The 26,934-nt window shown below is 49.9% G+C and overlaps 3 protein-coding genes across 32 annotated transcripts in view; 2 read left to right on the top strand and 1 right to left on the bottom strand.

The window, feature by feature from the left end:
• The first annotated feature begins 184 nt into the window (after positions 1–184).
• FTH1 (ferritin heavy chain 1) lies at positions 185–4,580 on the top strand. The gene is made up of 4 exons (XM_015863682.2): positions 185–445; positions 1,830–1,976; positions 3,404–3,529; positions 4,240–4,580. The coding sequence occupies exons 1-4, from the start codon at positions 335–337 to the stop codon at positions 4,399–4,401; spliced, it is 546 nt and encodes a 181-aa protein (XP_015719168.1). The 5' UTR covers positions 185–334; the 3' UTR covers positions 4,402–4,580.
• Positions 4,240–13,079, bottom strand: BEST1 (bestrophin 1). Its single transcript, XM_015863679.3, has 9 exons — positions 12,928–13,079; positions 12,184–12,278; positions 11,555–11,788; positions 10,732–10,886; positions 9,957–10,034; positions 8,624–8,776; positions 8,093–8,173; positions 7,441–7,592; positions 4,240–7,075 (listed from the first exon to the last, which is right to left on the bottom strand). The coding sequence occupies exons 1-9, from the start codon at positions 13,077–13,079 to the stop codon at positions 5,884–5,886; spliced, it is 2,292 nt and encodes a 763-aa protein (XP_015719165.2). The 3' UTR covers positions 4,240–5,883.
• Positions 4,299–26,934, top strand: part of RAB3IL1 (RAB3A interacting protein like 1) — a 28,413-nt gene continuing 5,777 nt past the window's right edge. Inside the window, exons 1-13 of one of the 30 annotated variants that reach the window (XM_085548245.1) lie at positions 4,299–4,727; positions 6,030–6,129; positions 8,231–8,379; positions 8,982–9,125; positions 10,327–10,428; positions 10,602–10,797; positions 11,704–11,794; positions 12,065–13,246; positions 20,096–20,361; positions 22,318–22,552; positions 22,909–23,004; positions 24,404–24,481; positions 24,922–25,137. In XM_085548245.1, coding sequence (XP_085404371.1) covers positions 20,348–20,361; positions 22,318–22,552; positions 22,909–23,004; positions 24,404–24,481; positions 24,922–25,137 — 639 coding nt within the window. In that variant the 5' untranslated portion in view covers positions 4,299–4,727; positions 6,030–6,129; positions 8,231–8,379; ... (4 more) ...; positions 12,065–13,246; positions 20,096–20,347. Of the gene's footprint in view, positions 4,824–5,712; positions 6,130–8,230; positions 8,380–8,981; positions 9,126–10,326; positions 10,429–10,601; positions 10,798–11,703; positions 11,795–12,064; positions 13,247–18,505; positions 18,835–19,201; positions 19,713–20,095; positions 20,362–22,317; positions 22,553–22,908; positions 23,005–23,487; positions 23,810–24,403; positions 24,482–24,921; positions 25,138–26,434; positions 26,555–26,934 lie in introns of those variants that run through there. The other 29 variants (XM_085548242.1, XM_085548241.1, XM_085548248.1 and 26 more) reach the window with 29 other exon arrangements.

Below are 26,934 nucleotides of genomic sequence, written 5' to 3'. Positions count from 1 at the left end.
GCTTCTCCCATCTCTGACCCATTGCCCCCCGGTCCCGCCCGCATTGGAAGTGCCGCCCCCCGCTCGGGTGCTGAGTCACGGCGGCCCGGCCGGCGCCCGGCGGGCAGCGCACGGAGGCCCCGCCCCGTCCCCCCTCCCCGTGGGGGCGGCGGTATAAAAGGGGCGGAGCGGGGCGGGAGCGCTCAGAGCGCGTCGGCGAGGCTGAGCGGAGCGGGTTCCTGCGTCAACAGTGCTTGGACGGAACCGGCCGCGCTCGGACCCGCCGCCTCCCCCCACCGCCACCGCAGCAGCCGTCGTATCCATCGCATCGATCTCTCTCTATCTCGGCAGCGCCATGGCTACGCCTCCTTCCCAGGTGCGCCAGAACTACCACCAGGACTGCGAAGCCGCCATCAACCGGCAGATCAACCTGGAGCTGTACGCCTCCTACGTGTACCTCAGCATGGTGAGCGCCGGAGCGGGGCGGACAAGGCCTTAGCGGGGGTTGGGGCCCGGTATCTCCGGGGACAGGCCCGGGCAAGGCCCGGCGGGGGGCGGCTCCGGGCGGTGCCTCCCGGCGCAGCCGCGCTCAGTTCCTCCCCCCAGGGGAGGGGGCGGCCCGCGCAGCTCGCTGGATGCAGGGGGGAGGGAGGCCCTTATCTCCGGGCCGGCCTCGGCCTGGCGTTAACTGCTGTTATCGGCGCAGCTCAGAGCTGCCGGGCGGCGCTGCCCTTGGGGCAGGGCTGGGTGGCGGCGGTTGCCCGATGGAGCGCTTGGCAGCTCTCCCACTGGCGTTCTCTGGAAGCACGGCTCTCGGGTCCCGGTTTTGAAGTGAATTAGGAGGAATCCGTGGCATCCCCGGTTCTGTGCTTGGCACGCAACTCTCGAGCTGGTGCCTTCAGTTCAGACAGCAGCTCTGACCTCTGCAGGCAGCTTCCTACCTGTACTGTATTGCAGCGTGCTGGTGTAGAATTAAAGTGTTTGGTGCTGTGTTACTACGAAATGTGACCCTCCACTGCAAGCTCTTGGTGATAGTGGTACACAAACACCAGCGTCCTGTGAGCCTATGAGCTGCTGCTGCTAGAACTGAGAGCTCTGCAGGTTCTTCCCTGGTAGATAACTCACAAATACAAAGATACGAATAATACACAGATACAAAGCTTTCTATTCTGCTCTTTATCCTTAAAGGAAAAGGAGTTGTGGGATGGCTTCTAACAGTTGTCACAGATGTGGCTTTCTAGAGCTGTTTATGCTATTGAATAGGTGTTCTACATGCCGTTAAGCTTCTGGGTTTTAAATGTAGTACTAAAGGCTTTCTCAGAAGTAGGAAGCATTTTGCTGGTCTAACACCTGCTAAATCTGGTGGAGTATGCACGAAAGCATTATTGGAGAAGTACTTCAGTGTTTCTGCTCATTCTTTACATACTGTTAGCAGGTGTTACGTTTAGAACTTTGACTTGAGACCGTTGTCAATGAATTTGAGCCAATGAAAAGAGTAGGAAACAATCCTGGAAAGCAAGGTGCTCAAGGTGACAGAGCTTAGAGAGCTTAGTGGTGTGTGGGTTTTCACGTATTCATAAGTGAACCACAAATCCAGCTAGTTGTATTTACTAAGAAGGACATGGGTTAAAATCAAATAAAGCTTAAATATATCAGGGAAAGCTGAACTTTCCATAGAGGGAGGATTTTGGTCATGTTACCCTGCTGCTTGTCGTGCTGCTGGTTACCCCCCACTTGGGCTCTAGTCTTCTTGAAGGGCTGAGATGTTTGAAGTTACAGCATAAATGTTGCTTTGTGCAGTAGCTAGAGCGAGACTTGAGTTTCTGAGTGCACAAATTCTTATTTTTCAGTCCTACTACTTCGACCGGGATGATGTGGCTCTGAAAAACTTTGCCAAGTACTTCCTGCACCAGTCCCATGAGGAGCGTGAACATGCTGAGAAGTTGATGAAGCTGCAGAATCAGAGAGGTGGGCGCATCTTCTTGCAGGACATCAAGGTGAGCTCTAGGTCTCAGGGTTGTTATGCCTAATGCAGTACTAATCTTAGGGCCTGTCTCCAGGCTGTCTGGGAAGGAATTTCCCTGAGAGGCTTCATGTAGAAAAGCAGCAGCAGCTGCCAGTGGTTGAGCACGTGTTGCTGTTATCTGTGTGTGGTGGCCAGTCTGGGCAAAGTCTAGGTATGCACATTAACTTGCTGACCTACTAGGAATCACTTCCTCCATAAGAACAGCTGCATATATGTAGCTTATAGTGGTTTTAGAGCGTGGTGGTGGTGGTGCTGGGAATGGTGAACTACAGTGTAAATGGTTCATTTAAGTTGAACTGCATGTGCCTTCTTGGATCTCTAGTCTTGTGACTAGAGCTGAGATGACAAAACAGTCTTTTCCCAGTTGTTAATTAGGACTTGCTGCAAAACTTCATGGCATAATTTGCTCCCTTTACTCATTTTTCCACTGTTTTGATTTACTACTAGCATGTTCAGTTTGATACATAGCAAATCTTTATGGAGAAAACAGTAAGTGATGGTCACTTAAGAAAAATAGTTTTCAGCTTCCCTGTTTGGATATCTTAAACAGTTTGGTTTTCTTTGAGGTTGTACCTATGCAATCTCATGTTCACTCAATCCCCTCAATCCTCCCCTACTGCGATGGGGGGAACATTAGAGAAGGGATTTTTAGAGGCTGAGGACAGAAATGAAGGAAATATAAGGGATATACTAAAGAAGTGATGTGTGATGCAGTTGCTGGCTGGTGTTCAGCTAATCTCAAGGTGGCAGCCCACCCCTAGCAAACTCCCCCAGCTTTATTATTCAGCCTGATACCATATGGCATGGGCAATCTCTTGCAGTTTTAGTCTGCTGCACTGCTTCTGTGCACCCCCAGCCCCTTGCTGGCACAGCAGTACAAGGAGCTGAAAGGTGCTTGATTTCTAGTGTGAGCTCTGCACAACAACTAAAACATCAGCGTTATCAGACTGTTTTTCTTCTCAGTGGCATCATGCCAACCACTATGAACAAAGCTTAGCATGTTTCAGCCAAAAACTCGGCACCTGCTTAGATGTTTAGAGCATGAGATTAGAAGGGGAAAAAGAAAGGTAGTTTTGACTTTTAACCTTTAAGATTTCACAGAATGTAATGTAAGAAGGTCTTGGAGAACAGATGTATGTCTGCTTGTGGCTTTAGTCTGCATTCAGTTCTGTCCTAAGTGCAATGTGAGTGCCAGGTTGTTTGGTTCTTTTTTATGCGAGACCCAAATGCTTGAGCTTGGTTGTGTTTAAGGAGTTTTGGGTAGAAGAGCCTTACTGGAGAATTGGGTAGTGCAGTGAGTTGCTTTTTTAGATGGACTTTGAGACCGACCTAAAAGACTTTGCTTTCTATTGATTTGTTTGCTTTATGAAAACATGGCTGTGGCCTTTTACCTTTTAGAAACCAGATCGTGATGACTGGGAGAATGGATTGACTGCAATGGAGTGTGCCCTGCACCTGGAGAAGAACGTGAACCAGTCGCTGTTAGAACTGCACAAACTGGCAACTGAAAAGAATGACCCACACGTAAGTGGATGCTGAAGCTGAGAGCGTAGCTGTGCAGTGAGTGGGCAGTACACGCATACGTGTGGCTGTGCATGTGGGTGTGAATTGTATGTACCTGCTGTTCCTAGTGGTGAAAGAGGGATGAAGTAGTGCAGCTCTTTCAGAAGGGATGTCCTGGTGTTTCTGTTAAGCAGAGGACCAGTTGTATTAGAGTGGCAAAGGTCTGTCACAGAGCATGGGGTGTGTAGCTGTGCTCAGACCCTTCTGTTGGTGCTTTTGAGAACAGGAGATGCTCGTGTGAACGCCACTTTGCAAAGTATGGCTTTATTCTATGGGGGCTTATGCTGCAAGGTTCCAGAGTCACTTTTTGGGATGATAAAGGCTGCTGCCACTTTAGGCTGCTGCGATTCAGACACATGCTATGAACCTCTTCCTGTTAGTTAAAAAAGCCTCAGTGCAGCCTTGGTAGTGATGTTTGTAGTGAAGCCTCCAGCTGGGAATTAACTTGTTCTCAGAGTACTATTGAAAAATATCCCATGCAGCTAGAAGGACTTGTATTAAAAGGAGCAATGTAGCTGACTGTTCCACCTACATATGGTATAAAGGCTCATGAGGTGCTGCACCATGTACTTCTTAGATACATTCAGAACCTTGATTCATCTTTTCTTAGCATGATTTTTTTTCAGCAGGTTGAGCTTTGTTCAGCCCTAACCTTTTCTTCTCCCTTCCAGTTGTGTGACTTCATTGAGACTCACTACCTGGATGAGCAGGTGAAAGCCATCAAGCAGCTGGGTGACCATGTGACCAACCTGCGGAAGATGGGGGCACCCAAGTATGGCATGGCAGAGTACCTGTTTGACAAGCACACCCTTGGGGAATGTGACAACAGCTGAAGGCTTGCCAAGAACCACCCTGTGGGTTTCAGGGGACTTCTACTTTACTGGTCCAGCAATGCATGCGTCTTCAGCTTTCTAGATTAAACAGTTCTTATACTCTGTACAAAATATCAGCTATCTTTTCTTTTGTGTTTTGTGTACTGCCCTCCATCCAATAAAGTGACTTGGTTCAAGGTGGCTTCTTCTGCTTTATTTTTTTCCCCTTTTAGAAGAGTACATGCAGGGTTGTGGTCTTAACTGAGGAAGTTCTCTTGAGCAGAGCATGGATGAGGAAATGAATTGGAAGGGTGGAAAAGACCTGTGATATTTGTGAAGGACCGGAGGTATGTTTCAAAACACCTTTGCCACCAAAGCTTCTGTCTTAATGTACAAGAAGAGGAAGGCTTGAGCCTTGATGCTTCCTGCACCTGTGGATTTAGGTGAGATTGTGCTTGTCTAATGGAAATGGCTCTATGCTTGTGTATAGAGACATGACACAGGGCTCCTGTATTCTCCTTCACAGTATAAGCTAGACAAGCAGCATTGCAGGTCTCAGAAGGCAATGCATAGGGTATTGGGTATGGACTGTAGTGCTGTTTGCCCAGTTCAAGCAACTGTGCCTGGTAGACAGAGGGTTGGAATATTGCAAGAGGTTATTGCAAGGGAGGTGGGTGGACTGAATGTGTCATGTGCTGCATGTGATTGAAGGGAACGTGCAGATTTTTGTGAAAAGAGGAAGAACTTAATGGTTTCTTTAAGCTTTTATTGTGTGGGAACTAAAATGAGGAAGCGCGTGGTCCTGGCCATCTGCCTTGCTTTTAGGGTTGGTTCCTTTTTTTTAGGGAAGACTTATTTAAAATCTTTGTGTTGGGTGCCACCATCCGGATGATTTCTTTGAGTGCTTTCAAATCGGCAGTATGTGACAGAAAACTTGAAGCAATGTAAATACCATTGATGGCAGCCATGTGTTTGAGTGGCTTTAACTCATTGCACCCCGTTGCTTTACTGGTGCTGCAGGACATCAGCTGGGCAGGACTTGGTGAAGCACTGCGGCTCTGCATCCCAAATGCTGTGCCTCAGTCCCTTTCTTTCCTGGGAGCAACTTGTGCGAGTCCTGGGCCTTATGGCAGAAAGTCGTGTAAACTTGTTTCAATTCTTGCTGTAACAAAGTACCCTTAACTACAAACCTCTTCTGCTTAGGCTATACCTGTGCTTCAGGTATCTGTTCAGCTACTGTTCTACAGTTAGGCATTGTGATACCTAATGCTAGAAGTCTTGTTTTGCTAGAGTGTATAGAGATTATTTCCTCTTTTCTTGTTCTTGTTGCAGCACTGAAGTCAAGTGCCTGCTGCTATGCCTGAGTCCAGTAGTGGTGAGTCACTGGTGCTGGGTTGTAGGTGCTGCCCTTCTGTTAGGAGGCTGAGTGCCAGTGTGGGCCAGGTGTGGAAACACTGTGGTCTCACTTCTCAGGTACCTGGCATACGTGTGCGTCAGTCCCCTCTAGCTGCACTGATCCATCTGCTCTTCACATACGCTTTCACTTGTCTCCATGATCACCTCCATCAGCCCCACATAGTCACCCTCAGCAAGAGAGATGCCAGAGTCATTAGTGGATGGACTTTCTGCCCTTCTTGTCTCTCTCATAGGAGGAGCATTACTGCTTCTGTTCGCTGTATCTCTTGTGCTCCTGGAAACCTCTGATGGATGCTGGTCTGGTGCACTTGCCATGTCCTCCAAACTTAAGCTGTGAGTATCGGGGCCTCTGTTCCCCATGGGGGATCTCTCCAGCACTGGAGATGCGACAGGAGTGAATGAGAAGCAGAGGGAGGTGCTGCTGCTGGGCAGTGTGTTGCTAGGTTGGGGGAAGGCACTTGGTTGCTCAGAACTGGGAGTGGTGGTTGCTGTGTTCTCCAGCGTTAGCCAGGGTGGGTGGGAGCCTTTTAAACTCTTCAGACTTTTGAAGCTGCCCTGCTGCTCGTGGTCTGGGGACTCTGCTAGGAAAGGGAATTTAGGGCTGTCTGATGCTGTGGATGGAGCTGCTGGACTTCCAGTTATGGCAGCTTCTCTGCTTTTGTTGTTAGAGTTGCTCTTTTCCTCTTCCACCATTACAACCAGTGAGTCGGGACCTTTATTCCGTTCTGTTGGCCAAATAAATGTTTCCTTTGCACCTGAGCCGAGGGAGCTCTGGCTTTTGTACATATCACTCATCCTGGAAGGTGAGGAGTTGACAATGACATCCTTAAGAGAATTTGAGCACGCAGCTATGCTGGAGAGTGCAGGGGGCTTCTTGCGCCCTTGGCGTCTAGAAGGGAAGATCATGGGGATGGAGCTGATGGGTGTCTGTGGAGCACTGTAGAAACCAGGTCTCTCATAAAATGGGGTCGATATGAAGGCATCAAACTCCCTTAGCTTTCCATCCTCTCCGTCCCACTGCTCCTGTGAGTTGGTGTCTCCCCTCGGCTGACTGATGTTCCCCGACTTGCCCATGTCATGGTACGTGTAGTGGGAGAAGGGGGATGTGGGCTCCCCTCGCCTGCGCAGTAGGTTCATCCGGGAGGAGGACCTGGAGAAACTTGGTGACTGGACACCCAGGAGGCGGCCCAGGTGTCCCAGTAGTGGTGTGGAATGGTTGGCTTCCTCATTTTCTTTAATTTGCTCCAGGGGCTGGAACTCCATCTCTTCTTTCTGCATGCTGGGGAAAGGCAAAACAGGGTGTTACGAAGCCACAAAAGATGGTGCTTTGTGGTGGTGAGGCTGGCAGCACAGGGAACATTGCTTCCAAAGGCAAGCTTTTCCTGTGCTGCCACATCAGTTACGTGTTAGGCCCTCCGCTACAGGGATGCTTGCTGTAGAAGAGGGGGGCAAGAGATCAGATGTATTCTTTGTGAAGAAAGGTACTGGCTGTCACCTTTGGACAAATCTGTGAGTATTTTAGAGCAAGGTATCACAGACTAGAGAGGAAGACAGTGTTCTTTCTTACTTGAGTATAATATCCTGCACTGCACTTGCTCTAAGGTGTAAATGCTGTCTGTTCCGACTCTCTGTAGCTGCATTCACCTGATATCAAAGGTTGATCCAAGGAACGATGGGCGCTTGTACTCAGCGGTGGCTGCAGTATAAGGTGGCTGGGGGTCGGGCTCATTCCAATATAGGTCCTTCTCCAGAATGGGCAAATCCTGATGCATCTCATCCACTGCCATAAGGGAGACCTGGGGGGGACAGCAGGAATGTTGAGGTGAGCAGCCTGTTCTCAGCAGACAAAGGAATGCAGGGCAGAAGGCAGCAGTGTAGTGTGGAAGTGAAACAAGCAGCTGGATTTGCTTTATGGTTTCCTGTCACTTCTGGTTTTGTTGTTGTTGTTGTTTGATTTTTGTTTTGTTTTTGCCATGGAGAGATTTGATTAATTAGAAGGAAAGTGGTACAGGAGGAGAAATGAAAGCAATATGCTCACTAGAAGCAATGAGTTTAGTGTTAGGGAGTTCTGAAGGAGGAGAGTTATTGCCCAGAAGAAACCAGAGGAGGTGATTATAGGTATAGGCACAGTGTGGGAAAAGCCAGGGAATGATGTGTCATTGAAAGGCAGTGAGGGTCTGAAACAGAATCTGGATCCATCATGTGTGCTGGAAGATGGACCAGGGGGGCAGATGAAACCTCAGGTGCAGCCCTTGGTGTTCCTCTGCAGGTCAGGAGAATTCTGCCTTCACTTTACCTGCAGGTTCCTGTCGATGAGCCAGTTGGTTTCAAAGTCATCATCGTCCTCCCCAAAAGGGTTAATTAGTTGCTCAGCCACCTGCACACGGAGAACACACAGCAAAGATAGTGGTCATACCCACCCCTTTCCCTGCAGGGAGAAAATCTATTGGACAGAGATTCCAGAGTGCCTGGAACTGCACTCAAGGGTGACATGCCCTGAATTTTTAGCAATGCTGGTTCTCCACAAAAAGGGGTGGCTTAAAAACAGAAGCTTGCCAGTTACTAGGAAGCATCGGTATACAGGTAATGCAGTCCACTGCCTCTCTTATCCCCCAAACTTAGGAAAGGTGAAGCTGATATTCAAGTGAGATGCTCAGAGCCTGAGAGCCGCTGCATTGCCCTTAGCTCCCGTTGGCTCTCCATTTGTCTACCAGCAGCTGGCACGTTGCTCGTAGGCCACAGTACACAGCTGGGTTCTTTGTGAGCATAAAGTGGGAAAAACCCAGTGGGTCAGATTTCAGCTCCGGGCATAATTTCTCAGACATACCTTTAACCAGCCAGCATAGAAGAAGAACTGCAAGAACGTAAAGACAGGCACGAAGAGATCTAGCTCATGGCCAGGGTATGCTTTTTCAGGATCCAGGAACTGCCGCCCGATCAGACAGGCCAGGAAGAAGCTGTAAACAGCCACGGTCACCACCTGGGAAAGATGCCAGGGGGGGACACAGCAGAGAAACTTCAATTCCCAACTTGCCTCCTCAGCATCTTCCTCTTCTCTTCCCACCCCCCGCTTATATCAGAACTGCAGTGCTGGCTCGGGAGCCTTTTGAAAGCCTTGTATTCAGTTACAACAAGCTTTCCCTCTGTTGTGTTTTTTTGTTTTTTTGGTTTTTTTTTTTTTTCAGGAGGATTAATTTCCACTGCAGGTAACTAAGTGTATCCTCTGCCCTTCACCAGTTATTTATACTGCATTTCATTCCACGCTGTCCCTGGAATGACATCTGTGTCCTAATAGTTCTCCGGAGCCCCTCATGATCTGCTTGGTGCTAGTAAGATACCTGGGATAGGAACCCTGAGCATTAGTGCCAGCTGTGGTTTGGTCCTAATGAAGGATGTTTTAATATTTGCCTGCTTGCTTGCCCGAATTTCAGGCTACAGTTAACTTTGTACTTTTTCTCTGTAATCATGAGTCTGGAAACTTCCACTTTTCAAATTAATAGCAGCTGAGACTGGTGTCAAGCAGGAAGGTTCAAAACAAACAGCCAGCATCATGAGATTCTAGAGTTAGCCCAGCACTTCCCAGCAGGGAATAGCACAGGGCTGCCTCAAGATGCACAGGTTACGGGGTGCCTGCAAAGACAAACATTGCAGTGTGGATGGGCAACCGTAAACAAAAAGGTTATGCACTGCAGAGAGGAGACTGTTCCAGATCATCTGGCAGATCCTGCTCACAACTCCAAGACCCAACTGAGGCGGCCAGAGGAGCTGCCAGTTTGGGCCCAGTCTTTTCTACAACCTGGTATGGCTCTGTTTTGTGGATCTAGACTACAGTACTATCTCCCTCTCTGCAGGACATGGGTCTGCATGTATCTGTGTATTCTGTGCTCTCATATGGAGCACATTATAGGTAACTAATTACGCTAAGGGAGTGTTTCTGTAGAGGTGGTTGTGTATTACAGAACTAAGGCTGGGTGGTGTGTGTGCCTATGTGTGAGTAAGAGCCAGCACGGGGCTTGCACATGCAGGCATGGATGAGAGGTCCAATTATATGTAGCATCAGCATGGTCTGTGTGTAGGGCAGGTACAGGATCAGGGGGGACTCCGGAGCAGCATGTGTAGGCAGATAGTGCAGCCATGGATTTGGGGGAAGCCTCTCTCACCTGGGTGTAGACCAGGGGAATGCTGATCCAGTCGTACCCATAGAGCCGCCCGCACTGGCTGCGCAAAGTGTTGAGCTCCTGCAGGGAGAAAAGGAAAGACCTGTTGGCACTACATGTGTGTGTCCTTGCCCATCCCCTGCTGCTCTGAAAAAACATAGGTCTCTCAGCACGTGAATCTTAGAGAGGATGAGCTGCTCCAGAGTTGTTATTTTCTCTGCAGCTGTGCAAGGACCAATGCCAGGTCCTGCCTGTGGAGCATGGCCTGCGTCCCAGGACTAACCAAGGGTTTTCAATAGTGAAGTTCTCTATAGGGACCTTGGTTGTTTAATATGCTTTTGACTTCTCCTGCTTTTTTTCTGTGGCTTTACAGTTGTATCCTACAGACCTTCATTTGGCACTGGAATGTGTGAATGCTGCAGGAAGGTTGATTCAGAACCTGCTACATAGACGTCTCATATGACTGCACCTAGATGTGAGTCAAATGGTTCCTCCCAGTCCCAGTTTTGTGAAAGGTGTTACATTCTTTAGCCTCTTCTGTGTGTGGCATCACTAATGTGTCAACAGGCCATGAAAAACTCTACTTTGCCATCAGCTGGAGAGTGGCAGTGGAGGTATTTCCCATTAAAATGAATGTAATATCCCCAGGGACAGACATGGCTCACTATCTGGACATCCTACCTCAGTGTTCCTGTTTCTTGCCTGACCTCTGGAAATCCCTGCTGTTCCACCTGGAGGACTGGATGAGGATCTCAGTTGCCTATTGATTGTCACTCACATTCAGGATGCCTTGGAGCAGCACGCTGTCTCGGATCCTCCCCTCATTCCTTGCTTTCACAGCCAGGTTGGAGAACCACACGCACGGGATCCAAAACTTGTTGTGGGGGGAGTTCAAGCTCTCAAACTTCTTGTGCTCTTCAGGTGTCATGAGGCCTAGGTTCAAAAGAATAGGTGAGAGAGGAATGGCCATAGAGAGTAGGAGGTAGTCACTACAGCTCTTTTTATATTCTGAGAAAGACTTCATTCAGCCTTTGGAAGATGCAGAAAAGGATGGTGAGTTTTGTTAAAACACTGATTTTTAAATAAGTGCAAGAAGAATTTCTCATTTCATAGAATAACCCGAGTTGGAAGGGACCCATAAGGCTCACAGAGTCCAACTCCTGGCTCCACACAAGAGCATTCAAAATTCAAACCCTCTGTCTGAAAGTGTTGTCCAGAATCTCCTTGAACTCTGTCAGCCTGAGGCTGGGCAGCCTGTTCTACGTCCACTGCATTCTGGTGCAGACCCTTTCCCTAACCCCCAGCCTGCCTCTCCCCTGACAGCTCCATGATTGGGTCCTGTCCCTCAGCTCTCTGCCCCCCACTCCCCTTGTGAGAAAGCTGTAGACTTTGGATGTCTGCAGCATGTCTGACCCAATCCCAGCCAGCAGGGAGATAGAGAAATGCTGAAGGTGCAGTTACAGAGCATATTTAGACAGTCACTGAGAACGTGATAACTCATGTCCTAGAATTGCACTATCTCTGCTCCAGAGGAGGTCAAGTGGCAGGGTGCTGCTGCCCGCCTGGCCCAGAGCTGTGTCGAAGGCAATACTGGTACCGACCTGCCCTCACCACATGCTCCATGCTGGGAAAGCGCTTGTAGACAGCAGTGCTGACAGAGCGCAAGATCAGCACGCTGCACAGGTTGCTGTAGCGCATCAGGGTGCGACGCAGCAGCCGCCCATACTCATCCTCCCCATCCACGTTGCAGGAGACCAAGTTCATGATGCGGTCAGGCCATGGGATGCTCTCGTACTGTGCCCACCAGCGGGACACCACCAGGGCCACGTAGAAACCTGGAGGTGAGCCGAACAAGTTAGCCATCCTGAAGGAGGGGAGGTGTATGCTCTTGTATAGAAAGGCTGGCACTGCTCTTAAGGGGATGAGGGAAGGCAGACCTAGAGGTAATTTGGATCTCCGTGCTAAAGCTAACGTTTGGCTTTCACAGCTTATTTAGAGATATTTGGTCCTTTCCCTCCTGGTAGAACCCAGAGCATGTCAGTGTATCTGTGCAGTGAAAGCTGTGTGCATACCTCACAGCTGCAGCATTAACTGATGTATTTATAACAAAGGCAGAATGAGAGGACTGCTTAGTGAATCCTGCCTGCTTGAAGAGCTGTATCAACCCAGGGTGAGAGAAGAAACGCTGCCTGCTTCCCCTCCCTGCGTGTTCACAGTCAGAGCTCCTTACCCAGCACAAAGGACACAGGGATTAGCTCAGCATAGCTGTTGCAGTAGAGTGCCAGCTTCTCAAACATCAGCCTTTGGCTTTCGCTGAGGATCAGCCTGGAAGGGAGGAACAGAGGCATCAGCCTTAAGGAGGAGACTGTGCCTTGTTGGGCCTTCTGGGTAAGACTCTGGCAAAGGAAAACAAGGGCACGGACCCATGGCACAACCACACTGTGGGCATGGGGTGATGTGGGGAGCACTCAAAACACCCTGCTGACAGGTCCAAAGGAGCCTGAAGTGGTTGTTGAGTGGTAACTGCTGCAGCCTGATTAGAGAGCCCTATGTTTTCAACCCAGAGGAGAGTGCTATCTGGAATCAGGGGTTTGCCATAGTGCTTAGATGTGCAGCATGTTTTATTTAATACCCTGCGAAATATTCCAAGCTCTGCTCACTTCAGTGGTACCCAATGTGAGTTCTTTCTTCTTAGAGCTGCTTTCCTGCTTCCAAGCTGCATTCACCCAACCAGGGGAGCTCTGTGGCTTTCCCCACCCAAATCAGACCTACCCCAGTGCATAGCTGCCTTCTGACAGGTCTGCAGTCTGATGTCTGCTTTCAGAAATACTCAGCCACCGCAGCAGTGGGGAAAGACTGGAGAGTGTCTGGCTGGCTCCTTTTTCTCAGGACTGCTGTTCCAACCCTTGGTTGTCCTGCTTTGGGACTGGCTGAGAACGAGGGGCTGTGGTGGTGCTGGTGTAAGGATGCTCACCTGTAGACAAGGCTGATGGCGAAGTAGAGGGAGATGAAAATAAGGAACTCAGAGTAGAGGAGTTTGTAGATGCTGCCTTTCCACTGGAGCAGGAGCTGTGAGAAGGTGCCTAGGCGGGCATCTGCCACGCGGTTGGTGTATGTCACTGTCATCACAGATCCTGGTAGAGACACAAAACGAGCAGATGTTGAAGCTGCCAAGCAAACCTGCACAGAGGGAGGAAACACAAACCTCAGGCGTCCCAGCAAGGCGGAAAGGAAGGAAGAAAGAATGAGCGAAAGAGCTGAAATCAAAAGACAAATCTGTTCAAGTCATTAAGGTAGAAAACCAAGAGGAAGCTTATGGTGGGCATGTAGCGTGATGTGCTTAGCAGCTTCTTCCTGTGTTTTACCTGCACATGAGCTGGTTGCAGTGGCAGAGAGCACACTTTTGGTGAAACCCTATGTTTCTAGCATTGGACTGTCAGTGTTCAAATGGAGCAGCTCGATGGCAGTGGACAGAGCCCATGTGCCACTGTTTTCCACACATACAGTTGTTTGAGATTAATGATCAGTCTCATGAATTCCAGAGTTCCTCATTTATCTGTCTTTAAATTAAGGCTGATGTGCACAACCAGACTATGCCAGCCCTGGTCCTGTAAGCAAAACAGCCTTCACTGTCAGAGAGCTGAAGGATGGATTTTGGCTGGGCTTGCAGAGCACAAATTCCGGTAACTCCACCTCCCCAGTCCTCATTGTGAGATAAACGGTGCTGAAAGAAAAAAGAGCTTTTATCCAATCATGCAGCATCCTCACTGCATTTATTGCTTTCTAACCCTGTGTAAATAATTATTTATCATCAGTTAATTGTTGGTCTGACATTCAGATAAACCTGAAGTTATATATAAAAATAAAAGCCAGCGTAATCCGTGCCATTCATGAATAATTATTCAATGCAAAAAATGATGGAATTTCTAAGTTGAATCAAAACACACTGCATAGTTGTTAGGCACTGCTTTGGCAATGTGGTTAATAGTAGAGGGGCCTCGGGCTCTTTACTGAGTTATGGAGATGGGGAGGTACGTCCAGGGCTGATTCAGCCCTTGCTGGTCTGCAGCAGCAGCTGCGGGCAGGTGAACTTGTGTCCATCCTCTTCATTTACGCATCCCAGTGAAAGACTTATAGTTAGGTGGGGAAAATTCATGTCCAAGACAGCTGGTGCCGTGAAGATAAACTGCAACGTCTGTTGGCTGATTCAACAAATAACATCTTTGTTCTGACTTTGGCTTCTTGGTTCTGCTCTTCCTTTGGGTTTCCTTGTTGTAACTCTCCCTGAGGCCCCCAGTGATTCTATCAGAGGGGCAGAGCTGGCACCTGCCCTGCCAAGAGCTCCCCAGCTGCACAAATGCCCCTTTCACTGCAGTCTCATACACATTCATGCCTCTCCCATGTGTATTTCTGGTCAGCGCACAGGATTGAGAAGTGTTTTGTAACTGCCCCGAAGGCATCACACACATGAGCTGTACAGATGAGAAATGTATGGAAACACATGCAAATGTGCTGGGGGCCACTTACAGAGAGCAGAGTGTTTGCTTTAGGCTTTGGGTCTTGAAAGTGCTCAGGGAGACTCTTCATTGCGTAATTCAAATGCAGATTCACTTTTTACCAAACATGGAAAACTTCAGCTCTTGTCTGTGTAAGTAATGGATGTCACCCACCTCTGTGCAATTCTGCTCAGGCACGGGATGTGAGGCTCTTCCCAGTGCTTCTGCCTGCAGTCCTGTGCTCTTAAGGCAGCTCCCTGCCTGCCAGCCTGTGTGCTTGGCCCTGGCTGTCTCTTGGCAGCTGGCACACTTGCAGTGCTACGTGGGGTTGAAGTTGGTGGTGTGAGGCAGCTCACTACAGCACCGGCACAATGGTGCTGGTGAGGCAGAAGACCCGTCCCTGCACAGAGCCCACAGAGCCCAATTCCCCATAGGGAGATGGGGAGCACGGCACTGCCTGTGCGTCTGCTCCCCGTCTCTGCTGGCATCAGCTTGGCAGGTCCCCCTGAGCTCACTGCTGCACCTGGGGATCAGCTGACACTGACCAGCCTTTGGGAGTCCCCAGCAATGAGGATATTGCAGCAGCAAGCCAGATTTGTCTGTGCAAGTTGTGTTACCCGCTGCATAATGCTGCAAGTGGACACGAGCGCCTATTGCAAGTGCAGGGAACAAAGAGATACAGTGGACAGAGAAAAGCCAGGGGAGTGATGAGCGCAGATGCACAAGAAGATAGACAGACTGATCAGCTAATCTTGGAAGGAATCTTTCCGCTCTTGTGAGGATACTCACAGTCACGGGCTCCTGAGCTGCACTGGAGACGGTGGAGGTTTGGTCCTGCATGTGTCCTCGCTGGGTCCTTTGTGGCCAGCACCACAGCTTGCCTTTCCTTGCCCCCTTGGCTCATGGGGGGATTGAACCTGACAGACGTGGTGTACTAAGGAGCCTGAAACCCACTTGGGAGCTGCAGCCGGTCACTTGATGCCATAATCCTTCCTCATTACAAAAGAGACTCTGTTGTCTTTTGCCCTGTTCCTTTCTAATCTTCTGAGTAAGCCCTGCGTGTTTATAGAGGCGGCTGAAGGAGGGGGAGGCAGGGCTGGCTGCTCCACACTGCTGCTGCTAACTCCTGGCACAGCCATGGTGGCTGCCAGAGGAGAAGCATTTTCTGCTAATTCTTTCCTGTTTGGTCCCTTTCTCTGTCACAGTCTTCCGGGAGCCCCAGGAGATTAAGCAGAGCTGGAATTTTACACAAATGCTGTAACGTGTGTCCCCCTTTGGGGCTCGCACAGCCCTCTCTTCCCCAGATGCTCCTGGATCATTTGGTTTGCAGAACACCTGGCCCATGCTCTGCCAGGCTCTCAGCAGAGGTTTCTCTGTAATTCACTGCCCGTCTCCCTGTCCCTGCTGTCCTTGAAGGAGGGACTGATCCATTGCAGGGACAGAATCTGGCACTTGTCCTTGTTAAGCTTCATGCAGTAGAAGATTGCACAGCCATCCAAATTGCCAAGATCTCTCTGCCAGGCCTCTCTATTGCCAATCTGTTTTAACATCCTAATTTAATATAACACACAAACTTATTTAGTATACATCTGAGTCCCGTATCTAGAGCACTGATAAAAACATTGAAGAGAAATGGCCCCAGCATGAAGCCCTGGGGAACCCCACTAGATACTGACCACTGATCTGGTGTAACTCTGTTTTCTGTAACCCTTTGATCCTGACCCATCAACCAATCATTCACTCACCATATCCATATTATTTTTGTGTCTAGTTGTATTGTGGGCATTTCATCTAGAAGCATAACACAGTATTGAAAGCTTTGCTTTTCAGCTAGGTCCTCTACAGATTCCCAAGACCATAGAAAAATAATTGCAGCTCCTTGGCCCTGGAGTGAGGGGTGACACTTTTGGGGCTGAAAGGAGGGCAGGGCAGATGAGAAGAGACAGCACGATGCTTCTGCTGTGTGAGATATAGAAGAACAGGCATGGGGAGGGCCATGGGGAGAAATTCACATTCACGGTGTGGAGCAAGATAGAGCTCTTATCAGTGGCCAGATGCTGGTAAGTAAGGGGTTGCTTCACTGGCCCAACCATAGCAAAGCCAACTGACTGACTGATGCAGCACACAGCTTTGTACCAGCCCTATCTGTGAGTATCACGAGCAGTGTTCACCAGGACGTAAAAGCCCAGCTGTCCTGCCCTTCTGAAGCCTTATCCCTGCCAGCAATGAGGCAGTGTGACCGTGGTGTGGCTGTTACCCCAGTGTGAGCAGCATCTATCTGTGACAGGAGGTGAGGTGCCTTGGTTTTGCAGATGCTCTGGGCCAGTGTCATTCCTGAAAGTTGCACTGCACTGCCTGTATTAACTGCTTTGTTGTGGGGCTGAGCTTGCTGCAAGGTCCCTGAAACACTGCTGCTGGGTTCCAGCTGCTCCCAAAGGATTTTTATAGCAAGAATCATAGTGCTGTCATCCCAGCAGGGTCCCTGAATGACTCAGGATGATGAAAATGTCTCTAAACACCCAAAGAGTTCCATGTATGGGGGAAGACATGAGAGAGCACAGGAGTGGGCTCTCTCTGGAGGCAGCGTTGTCCACATGAAGGGTCAGGGTCTGGGGAGGACACATGTCTTTGAGATACCACTTTGCATACACATGTAGAGAGAAGGGATTACTAGGCAGGCAGACAGTTCTAGAGGGCCCCAGTGCCTGAGTCTATGTCCTTTTACATGGCAAGAACAAAAATGGTTCTCTTGATAGATTTTCTGGAACTGTGGGGATTTTCTGTGATCGTGGGGACTCTAAGGAGGAACAGCAAAATCTTGAGCATCCAGCTCTTGATGGAGGGATATGTCCCTATCTGGGGGACTCTGCTGCCCTCCTCTGAGAGCAGCTCATCCAGCAGTTCATATGGCTCAGAGTTACTGTTAGGACAGCACCAAACATCCGTGGCATGTAATAGGAAAGTAAATAACTGAGGGACTACCAGTGTGGCAGCAATACTTGGATCACTTTCTGCATTCCCCAAGGCCTCAGTTCTTCCAGGCCTGAAGCAAACTGCCAGTCTGAAAGCAGCAGAGGAGGAGCAAGGATGCACTGACGTCCATCCTCAGTCTCGCTGCCTTCCCACTGTCCTTGCAGGCCCTGGAATCCTTCCCATTTTCTCCATTTTGCAGATGTGCAGATTGGGTTACTATGACGGGAAATGAATCCCTCCCCCTGCGCTGACTGAAATTCATTTGCTGCAGCTGCCTCTGGGAAGGGGACAGAGCCCTCCCTGCAGTCTGACAGAGAACAAGTGCTTTTCTCAGGACACCACGGGTGTCAAAGCCCAGTGAAACCCCTCTCCCATCTCTGCTTTCAGTGCCAAGATAGATGCTGATGGGTTTTATTTTTTCAAACTAACACTCTTCCTCGGAGTGTGATGTAGAAAAAAACCACCAAAATATGAGAGTATCTGAGGAATTGCTGTTTTTATAGACAAGACTGACTCTGATGTTTGAGCTTGCCATGAGCCTTTGGAGAGGATGCAGTGACCATCAGTGCTTTTGTGAAGAACCTCAGGCCTCTCACCTTTACAATGCAGGATTTGTGGCAAAAATCCATCTCATTTGGGACCCATGGAACTCAGGACAGGCTGAGGGTGCTCAGTGTGTGCTAATTGCTGTCTTTGAGGACCATGTACTGTTTGGACAGTCCTTTCCAGGTTTCCCAGCTGCTCTTCTTTTTCCTGTCTCAATGTCTCTTCCTCTGCGCTCAGGCTGAGCTCTTCCAAAAAACACTGCTGTCAGCAGGGAGCAGCAGCCGAGATCTGGCAGGGGTCAGCAGTGCTTCCAGTGCCACAGCAGGACTGTGCCAGGCTGCATCTGCCTGAGCAACACAGCTCTGCTACCCCCAGACACAAGCCTTGTTGCTCTTCTTTCTCTGCTTTTTCATTCTCCTTTTCCTCCCTGTTGCCCTGGGAAATGGGCAGCTGTTTGTTTGGTGCTTAAGGCAGATCTCGTCTGTGAAACTGGAGATCTTAGCCCCAGAGATCCCAGAGGAGCCTTGCTGGAGCCCTCCTCACCAGTTGAGCAAACATGCTGCATGGCTGGAGGGAGGGGAGCGAGTGGGCGGATGGATCCTGGAGTGTTACACTCTTGCAATAACATCCGCTCTGAGTTTGCTGGGTCAGGGCCCTACTCCTGCTTTTCAGCATCTACAGCCTCCCAGCCCTCCATCAGACAACCCGGCTGGAAACATTCTCTTGCTGCCTTTTGGACTCTGGAAGCAATCCTGCCTTTCTAACCCGAGGACCCTCCATGCTGGGAGTTAATCATTACAACTGATTAGTTCTGGTGCTGCCTGCAGAGCTGCGGATCTCCCCTTCCTCACAAAAGCTCCCAGCAGGTAACAAAGGTTACAGCCACGGATGTGGCCACCTCAGACACTTTGCTCTGGCACCTCAGATGATTACGGACCAGATGGGACTGGGCTGTAATATAAGGGAATGGCCTCCAGCTGTGCCAGGGGAGGTCCAGCTTGGATATTAGGGAGCATTTATTGACGGGAACAGCGGTGATGCGGTGGCACGGGCTGCGCAGGGAGTGGTTCGGTCACGGTCCCTGGGGGTATTAAAGGACAGGGCAGCATCAGATACTCATCCCACAGCCCCCCTATAGGGCGGTACCCCCCCAAATCACGGCGTGCTGACGGCAGCGCGCACGCGCATCCGCGGGGCCGCGCTTTAATCACGTGTCGCCTCGCTCTGCCCCCTCCCGTCGGGGCGGCCCCGCGGAGCCGGGCGTGCTGCGGGAATGGCGGCGGCGGGCGCTGCTTCTCCGTCCCCTCCGCCGCCGTGATGCGCCGGAGGCACGAAGCGGGGTAGGTGTGCGGGCGGCGGGTCCGGCCGAGGGTCGCTGCGGGGCCGCCCGGGTAGAAACGCGCCGCGTCCGTGCGTGCTGCGGGGCGCCACGCAGCGCTGTCAGCCGCCGCTCCCGGTGCGGGACGGGCAGCAGCCCGCAGGGAACGGCCGTGCACGGAGCCGCAGGAAACCGCGGGGTCGGAGCGGCAGGAAGCTGCAAAACTGCCGAGCCTGCACTTTTTTTGTTTGGCTTTTTCTGCGGAATCCAACTTGGGCAGTTTGTGCTGTGCTCGGCTTTTTTTGCTTGCCTTCCTTTTTAATTGCTTTTTTTTTTCGGTTCTCCTTTGCCCTTTTCTCGCGCCTGGAGGACGGGTAGGACCCGGCCCGGTTCCCGAGCAGCGCAGCCCATCGGGGCAGAGCGCAGGTGCACCGCTCCGTCGGGTGCCGTCGGGTCGCTCCTTCCTGCCGTCCCTCCCGGTGCAGCAGCGCAGCGCTCTCCTGTACTGATAACTTTCCTCCGAGAGCTCGAGTCACGAGGAAACGGCTCTTATCTCTTTTTTCCCTTCCTATTCCATGCGAATAGCTGGACTCTTAGTAGCTAAGCGGGCTGTTGTGGTGTCCCTTTCTCTCGTCTCTTTCTTTCGCATCTGTTTGGTCCTGATTTCGGTTTTCCCTTTCTGCTGTTTCTTGTCCCCTTCTGGCCGTAATGCGGGTGGTCCTGTTGGGGCCCTCCTAGGGAGCTTCCTGGCTAATGCGGGAGTCCCCGAGCCGTGCGCTCGCTGCAGTTTGCCTGTCTGATCTCTGCAGGGAGGGATTCCGCGGGGCCATCCGAGATTTGGTTTAACTATTGAACGAACGCCTCTGTTTGGAACGCTCTCCCTGCTTCGTGGCAGATCCATCGCAGAGAACCTCCCCTGGCTTCGTGCGGCGAGGATGAATTGGTTTCATCGAGTCTCCACCTTCCCGTGATGGGCTTCGTTCCTTTCCATTGGGTCGTTCCTTTGCTCGATACCTCCCCTTCCTGAGTGGAGCCCTTGGAGACCTCCTCATTCCATAGCAATGGCCCTCGTTAGGTAAGTGCTGCCTTAGCTCATCTTGACCTTTCGCTGATTCCCTGAATGTGTCCAGAGAGCAGCTTGACTACAGCCAGTGCTGTGCTGTCTGAACACCATGCAGTGTGCACCATAAGTGCTCTCTCTTGCACTTACAAGAGTAAGTGCTGGCGTGGTCTGGGAGTTTCCACTGGTTACAAGTTGCTCACTCAGATCTATGCATCCGTGTGTGTATATGGCATTTTTATCGGCAGCTCCAGCGTGCTGAGTAGCTTCAGATTAATTATCTTTGCATGGCAGTGCTGTCTGTCGTTTTCCCTCCCCAGCGTGCTCCTTTATGTTATTTATTATACTTCCTAATAGCATTTATCACCAGAACAAGCTCCTTCTAGACCTAGTAAGACCAGGTCAAGTCAACCGTTCCTTCTGAATCCTTTCCTCCCTTCTAGCACTGCTTAAGCTCTCTTACTTATTCTATAAAGAGACTGGCAAAATCTATGACACTGACTGCATGCTGCCCCTTCCCAGTTCTGTCCAGTTTGCATGGCATGGCATCGTGGATGGTCCTGTGCCCTTTCTCATCCCATGGCTCAAAGAGGTTTCCCTTTGTGCGCATTCACACCACTCCCTGTGGTACCTGAACTTCTTTGCAGGAGAAGACAGCTGGCAGACCACACTTTCTGCCACGTGGACAGGCATTCAGGCATGTGTTTTCCTCTTGTAACACACCAGCAGCTGCAAAACCTACCCAGCCTCTTCCTGCCCTGTGGGGTTGAAGTCTGGATCTGAAGGGAAGGGGGTCACGGTCTTTGTATTGCTATGGAATGTCAAAGCTGTACTGTTTTTTTTCTTTGCTCCTCCTGTGGTTTGGGGAGCAGCGTCCCTGGGCTTAGGCAGATGGAGTGTTTGCTGGAGTACTAAATAAGCCAGCTGTGGTCTGTTTTTCTCTGAAAATGCTCAAGAACGGCACTCCTGGAATAGCTGTGTTTAGTCTTGCTTTGTCCTGAGTTAAGTCTCTGAGATGTTCTGTTTGGGAAGGGTAAAACGAGGTGTTATAACTTTGCCTACTTATGTTTTGTGTGTAGAGAGTTGTCTGTGAGGCAGTACTTTGCTGTTGAGAAACAAGCCCTTCTTGCCAGGAGTGCAGGCATCTCACACTGTACTTGGTGCGATTATTGAAGATCCCAGGATAGCAGAGATTTCCTCCCAACTCATTCATGTCAAAAGCGCAAAGTAATCCAGTAGGGAAGCAATATCTGTGTGTATATCTGGGATCTTTTAAAAGAAGGAAGAGAAGAGAAATGGCCAGGTTGTGAATTTTGTCAGTCTGCTCTGCCTTCAGTGTTTGCTTAGGGTCTGTCTGAGCTATGAGGGATTTCAGGGCTGAAACTCACGGATGAGTGTTCCCCATCTTCATTTGTTCTGATTTGTTTGATGCTCGCGCCTGCAGCAAATGAATCTGACAAATATTTTTCCTGGCCTTGGCTTGTATTTAAGACAGAGCAATACAAGGAATCCAGTGAGTGGCTTGTTTAACCATGCTTGTAACAGTATTTGTGCATGAGCAGCTTATTCCAGTTACATTTCTCAGCTCTCTCAATCTCTGTTTGAAGAACTGGCTGCAAGAAGATGGTTTGTTTGACAAGGACTTACCTCCCTAGAAATTCTGCTGAGGGCAGGCAAGCCCATCCAGCAGGCAAAGGAGCTGGTGCAGCTCTGGGACACAAAAGAGGTCCTCTAAGCCAGTTTCTTTGTATGCCTTCAACCTCCCTGCTTCACTCCTGTGCTCTTGGGAGCCTGAAGGTGCAGCACAGCTCACTACTGAATGTCCTGTTCAGTACGGTACCCCTCAGCCTCCCTGAAATGTTGGGTGAACCCAGGCTGGTTTGTCTTGCTGTTGCCTCTGAGGCTGTTTCTGAGCCTGGCAGGTTTGCTGATCACCCCCACACACAGTTTCACTGTGCCGGTTCCCTACAGCCAGACCCATTTTGAGGAAGACAGCCAGGAGCAACCAGCTGTGGGATACTGGAAACCACTAAAGCCATCCAAAGGCAGCAAGGAGGAGCCAGAGACTGGATGCCAGGATGCAGGCTGTGGGGATGACAGCCAGTCCACTGAGCAGCGCAACGTCTCGCGTCTCCGCAGCTCTTCGGTGGAGATCCGGGAAAAGGGCTCTGAGTTCCTGAAGGAAGAGCTGCACAAAGCACAAAAGGTAAAGCCTAGAGCCTGTGAGAAGAGCTGAGTGTGGAAGCACTGAAGGACATGGTCTAGAGCAGTCACAGGCATGGGTTGGTTGTTGGGCTAGTTGATCTTAGCAGTCTTTCCAACCTTAATGGTTCTGTAATGTGGAGCCTAGTTGTAAACGAGCAATTCCAACCTGAAAAGCCTGCTGCAGCTTGTGGAGGGATGCTTCTGGTGGCACAGAGTGCTGTGACAGGAGTCTCAGGTCCAGGATCAGTGCAGGGGTATGGAGGGGAGGGGGTGTGATTTGTAGGTGAGCCCAGGCGGGCATCAGTACTGCTGGGGCCTGCTAGCAGCTCATGCATCCCTCTCCTATTTCCTCAACAGGAGCTGAAGCTGAAGGACAAAGAATGCGAGAGGCTGTCAAAAGTCAGAGAACAACTGGAGCAGGAACTAGAAGAGTTAACAGCTAGCTTGTTTGAGGTACCACCCTCTTCCTTTTCCCATCATTTCTTAAGCTAAGCTTGCTTCCAATTCCTTTGAGGTAGGCATTCTCTGAACTTCCAGCCATACTTCTGTTAAACTCCCACAGCTTCCTCAGTCTTTGTTCATTTGCATTTGGAAAGCTGCACAGTGCTGCGGGCAGACCCTCCCAGGGGCTGGTACTTGCTTCTGGGGAGGATTTGCATACGTTCCTTTCCCCCCCTCGCAGCTGTGGGGTGACATAAAGAGCACAGCAGGTTCCATGGTTGCAAACCTAAATGAAACCAGACATGGGGATGCCCAGAGCTAGAGGTGAGCGTGGCTCCCTGGCCTTCTCTTGCGCCTGCTCTGTAGTCTGAACAGCATCTGCTGTGGCTTGTTTTTTTTGTTTGTTATTGTTAATTTTTTGTTGTTGTTATTGTTAATTTGATTATTGTATGATGCGATCCCATGATCCCATTTACCAACAGCTTTAATCTGTAGATCTGACTGGACAGTGAGGGAAGCCAGAACCCAGCTGTACCTGTGAAACACAAGCTGGTGCTGAGTGTAAAGTGAACTCAGAAATTCAGCTGAGGGCTTCCTCCTTCACCTGGTGGCCTTGGGCAGAGTGCTTCCAGGCAGTGCTGTGGGGTGGTTTCATTGGGACTGATACCACCCACCTCACCCTTCCTGTGGGATGTTGCTTCTAAATTTAGTCCCTACCTGAGCTACCACTCCTGCTGCTGTGCTGCAGCTGTGCTCAGAGCAGTGAGGACTGGCTGCTCCATGCAGGAGGTAGGAACAAAATGCAGTAACGAATCAGGTAAGTGCAGCAGGGCAGTGACTGAATGAGGAGCTGGGATGTGGATCAGTGAGTCTGGATGAGGATCTGTGCCAGTGACAGTGATCAGGGTCAGAAACAGTCTAGTGATGAACCAGCAAGTCTGCAGTGGTGACACACGTCTTAAGTCATGCCAGGAAGCTAAGCCAGTGTGTTTGGATCAGTCATAAAAGTATTGGACTACACAATTATGATCTAGCATGGGTGGATGCCAATGTTAAAACCTTGGCTTTAAAGCATATCCCAAGGGCAGGAGGGGCAGGCCATTTCTTCTGGCTTTTTTTGCACCTCTTGTGATTGGAGAAGATAACCTTGGACTTAGCAGATGAACTGTTATGTTTATCCAGCTGCGCTGTTGGGAAGGGGATGCACTCCATGCCCTGACACCGAGAGCTCTTTTCTGGGAAATTATGGGGGGCCAAACTCTTCACATCTGTTAGAGTAAAATAATCAGATGTGGCAGTGATGTCTGTGCACCTGCCTGCTTGCACAGAGCATGAACAGGGCATAGCTTTGGCTGGCCCTAGTGACTGTATGACATGGGGCTGCCACAGACTAAAACTCTTTCTGGTCTAGGAGGCACACAAGATGGTGAGAGAAGCAAACACAAAACAGGCGGCGTCAGAGAAGCAGCTGAAGGAGGCATGGGGGAAGGTGAGAACTGCTCACTCTGTGGCTTGATTTCTTTGCAGGGTTGGTGTTGATCATCCCCTCCTCTTAGAGAAAAGGGTGTGAGGGGAACCACATAGAAGCAATCTACTGTCTAATTGCTGTGGCCATGTGGTCAGAGCTTGATGAGGGTGCATTACAGGGCTGCTGGATTGGTTCCATCTTGGAAATTGAAATTACTTCTGGGTTATCGTGTCTAAAAAGAGACTGGAGCAATATATACTCAGACAGAGGAGCAGTGGGTTCTTGTTAGTTCTTGTTTTCCTCTTTAAAAGTTTGGCTGACAGTGGGCATTTGGGAGGATGGGGAGCAGGCTTCATGAGTGTGCTTGCAGCTGGTTCCCTGCGGCCTTACAGTGTTGGGTGCAGTGCTGCAAGTTCAGCAGATGCTGAAGGTGCTGTTGACTCTTACCTTGTCTCTCTCAGATCGACATGCTGCAGGCAGAAGTAACAGCTCTGAAGACACTTGTGATCACATCTACACCTTCCTCCCCAAACTGGGAGCTCCACCCTCAGCTCCAGAGCCCTTCTAAAGCCGTCTTCAGGAAAGGCCATGGGCGAAACAAGAGCACCAGCAGTGCAATTGTCACAGCTGTCAGCCAGAGTGCAACTCCAGCACCAGTCAGTCGTGAGTGCAAAGAGGTGGGTGAGGGCTGTTCACTGCACCAGCCTCGGAGCCACTGCTGTTTCTGTGTCTGGGAAGTTTTGCTTGGATCTGACTGAGAGAAGCCATCCATGCAGTAGGCTGGCTTGCTCCCTAAACCGTGCTGATGAGGCAATCTCTGGAGGGTTTCTATTTGTGGAGATTTCCACTTCTGGGAATTAAGTTCAAAGCTGCATTAGGACAACTGCTAGAGGAAGGAGCTGAGGCACCACTGGAGGGTATGGGCAGACCAAAGAGTTAGCAGTGCTGAGAATGGATGTGGTGGGAGTTGCTGAGCAGCAGCCAGTTGTTCTGATGCATCTTGGCAGTTGAGTCTGCTGCCTGTTCTGGCGTGATTTGCTTTTGTTCTTTTTTCCAACTGGTTTGACTTTCAATGATCCAGGGCCTGGTTTTGGGCTCCAAGACTCCTCCACCAACTTCTGTCAACATCTCCATTGATATCTCTTGTTCTCTGTTCTTGGGTATGCCACTGCTTCCTTCTCTTTCAGAGCATATGTTTAATGTTTGCCTTTCTCACTGTGTGAGGATGTGTATGCAGAAGGGCAGCTGGTGAAATTAATATTTTCACCTAACAGGAGGACCGTGCTGTGAAAGGCTGTTTGCAATTTCAATGGATTTACTTTGCTAATTTCTGTGTAGTGCTGTTGTTACTAGTTTGGATGGAACACTTCAGGCAGTATCGACTGTAGCTGTTCTGGGGCCTCTAGCAAGATGATCCTTAACTCTGTTTGCAGGCAGAGAGGAACAAAGGCTATGTCCAAAAGAAGACTGAAGGAAAAATTAGTTCAATAACTGTGAAGCCCTGCTGTACTTGTTTCTCTTGATCAGAGAGCAAACCAGATATGCTGGAAGTTGTAGTCAAATACTTAGTTGGCTAGAAGCTAATTTGAGAGCTAGGGAGAAAGTGGCTTTAATCTTCTAATGCCCTTTGTGCTCTCCTGATGGTTACCATTCCTCTCAAGTTATTTAATGGCCCGTATGAGAGGTGGCATGAGGGAACCTGGCATTCAGCTTGGTGCTTTATGGAAAATTTGTCCCATCCTAAATTGTGCCTAGAAGTTGCAGCATTCCTGTTCCGTTTTAGCACATCAAGCTGAAGTTGGAAGGTGTAGTTTATGGCCTTGTGATGCCATAGCATCAGTTGTAGTTGCCTGGAAAAGAAGCCTTGAGTCTCTGCCTGTACCTTCTGTATTGTTATGGTTTTTTTACTTCCCTTTCTTGCCTGTCACTCTAAACGTGTTCCTTCACTGTCTGTCTCTTTCTCTCGCCTCAAAGTCTGGGGTGCCTGCTCTCCTCTCTCTGCTCCTTTGTGTCATCCCTGGGAAGGCCATCCAATTCACCTATGAGCCAGGCTGGCAGGCACTGGGGGCAGATGTTTCCTCACCCTTGCGGCAGGTAACTGTACTGGACAGGATTGGAGAGGGGTGGGACCCATCCAATTCTCACACTTTCAGCCTTTCAGTTCTAGCTTCCTTTTATGCTAACCTCCATTTTTGTTTTATTTGTTTTCCTGAATTTGTTTTTCCATGTTGTGGCTCTGAAGCTGTCTGCTGGTACGAGGTGAGCGGTCCCCATAGCATACAACAAGTGTGCTAAGTCTCAGACCTCTTTCTGTTTTGTTCCTTCATGATTTTTGTATTGTTTGGCATGTTTTTGTAGTTCTGTTTCTCCTTTCAGCATCTTTAACAGGATTTGCTGGCCTTTTAAACAGCTGCCCTGTTGGGTTGGTGGTCAGGCTAATACCTGGGGTTTAAACGTCAGTTCCAGAGAGTCTC

This window comes from Coturnix japonica, chromosome 5 (genome assembly GCF_054131305.1).
Source record: "Coturnix japonica strain WE chromosome 5, WE-NBRP24, whole genome shotgun sequence".
In the NCBI taxonomy this organism is placed as follows: domain Eukaryota; kingdom Metazoa; phylum Chordata; class Aves; order Galliformes; family Phasianidae; genus Coturnix; species Coturnix japonica.
The sequence above is the reverse complement of the archived record's forward strand: the minus strand, read 5'-3'. Positions and strand labels throughout refer to the sequence as shown.

Bases quoted from the DNA above. Each gene is read 5' to 3' on its own strand.
- FTH1 (XM_015863682.2), top strand. From the start codon at position 335: ATGGCTACGCCTCCTTCCCAGGTGCGCCAGAACTACCACCAGGACTGC. The intron at 446-1,829 runs GTGAGCGCCGGA...CTTATTTTTCAG, and splicing joins CCTACGTGTACCTCAGCATG to TCCTACTACTTCGACCGGGA. The intron at 3,530-4,239 runs GTAAGTGGATGC...TCTCCCTTCCAG, and splicing joins CTGAAAAGAATGACCCACAC to TTGTGTGACTTCATTGAGAC.
- BEST1 (XM_015863679.3), bottom strand. From the start codon at position 13,079: ATGACAGTGACATACACCAACCGCGTGGCAGATGCCCGCCTAGGCACC. The intron at 11,789-12,183 runs GTAAGGAGCTCT...GCTCACCTCCAG, and splicing joins CCCTGTGTCCTTTGTGCTGG to GTTTCTACGTGGCCCTGGTG. The intron at 10,035-10,731 runs GTGAGTGACAAT...TTCTCCCTGCAG, and splicing joins TGCTCCAAGGCATCCTGAAT to GAGCTCAACACTTTGCGCAG.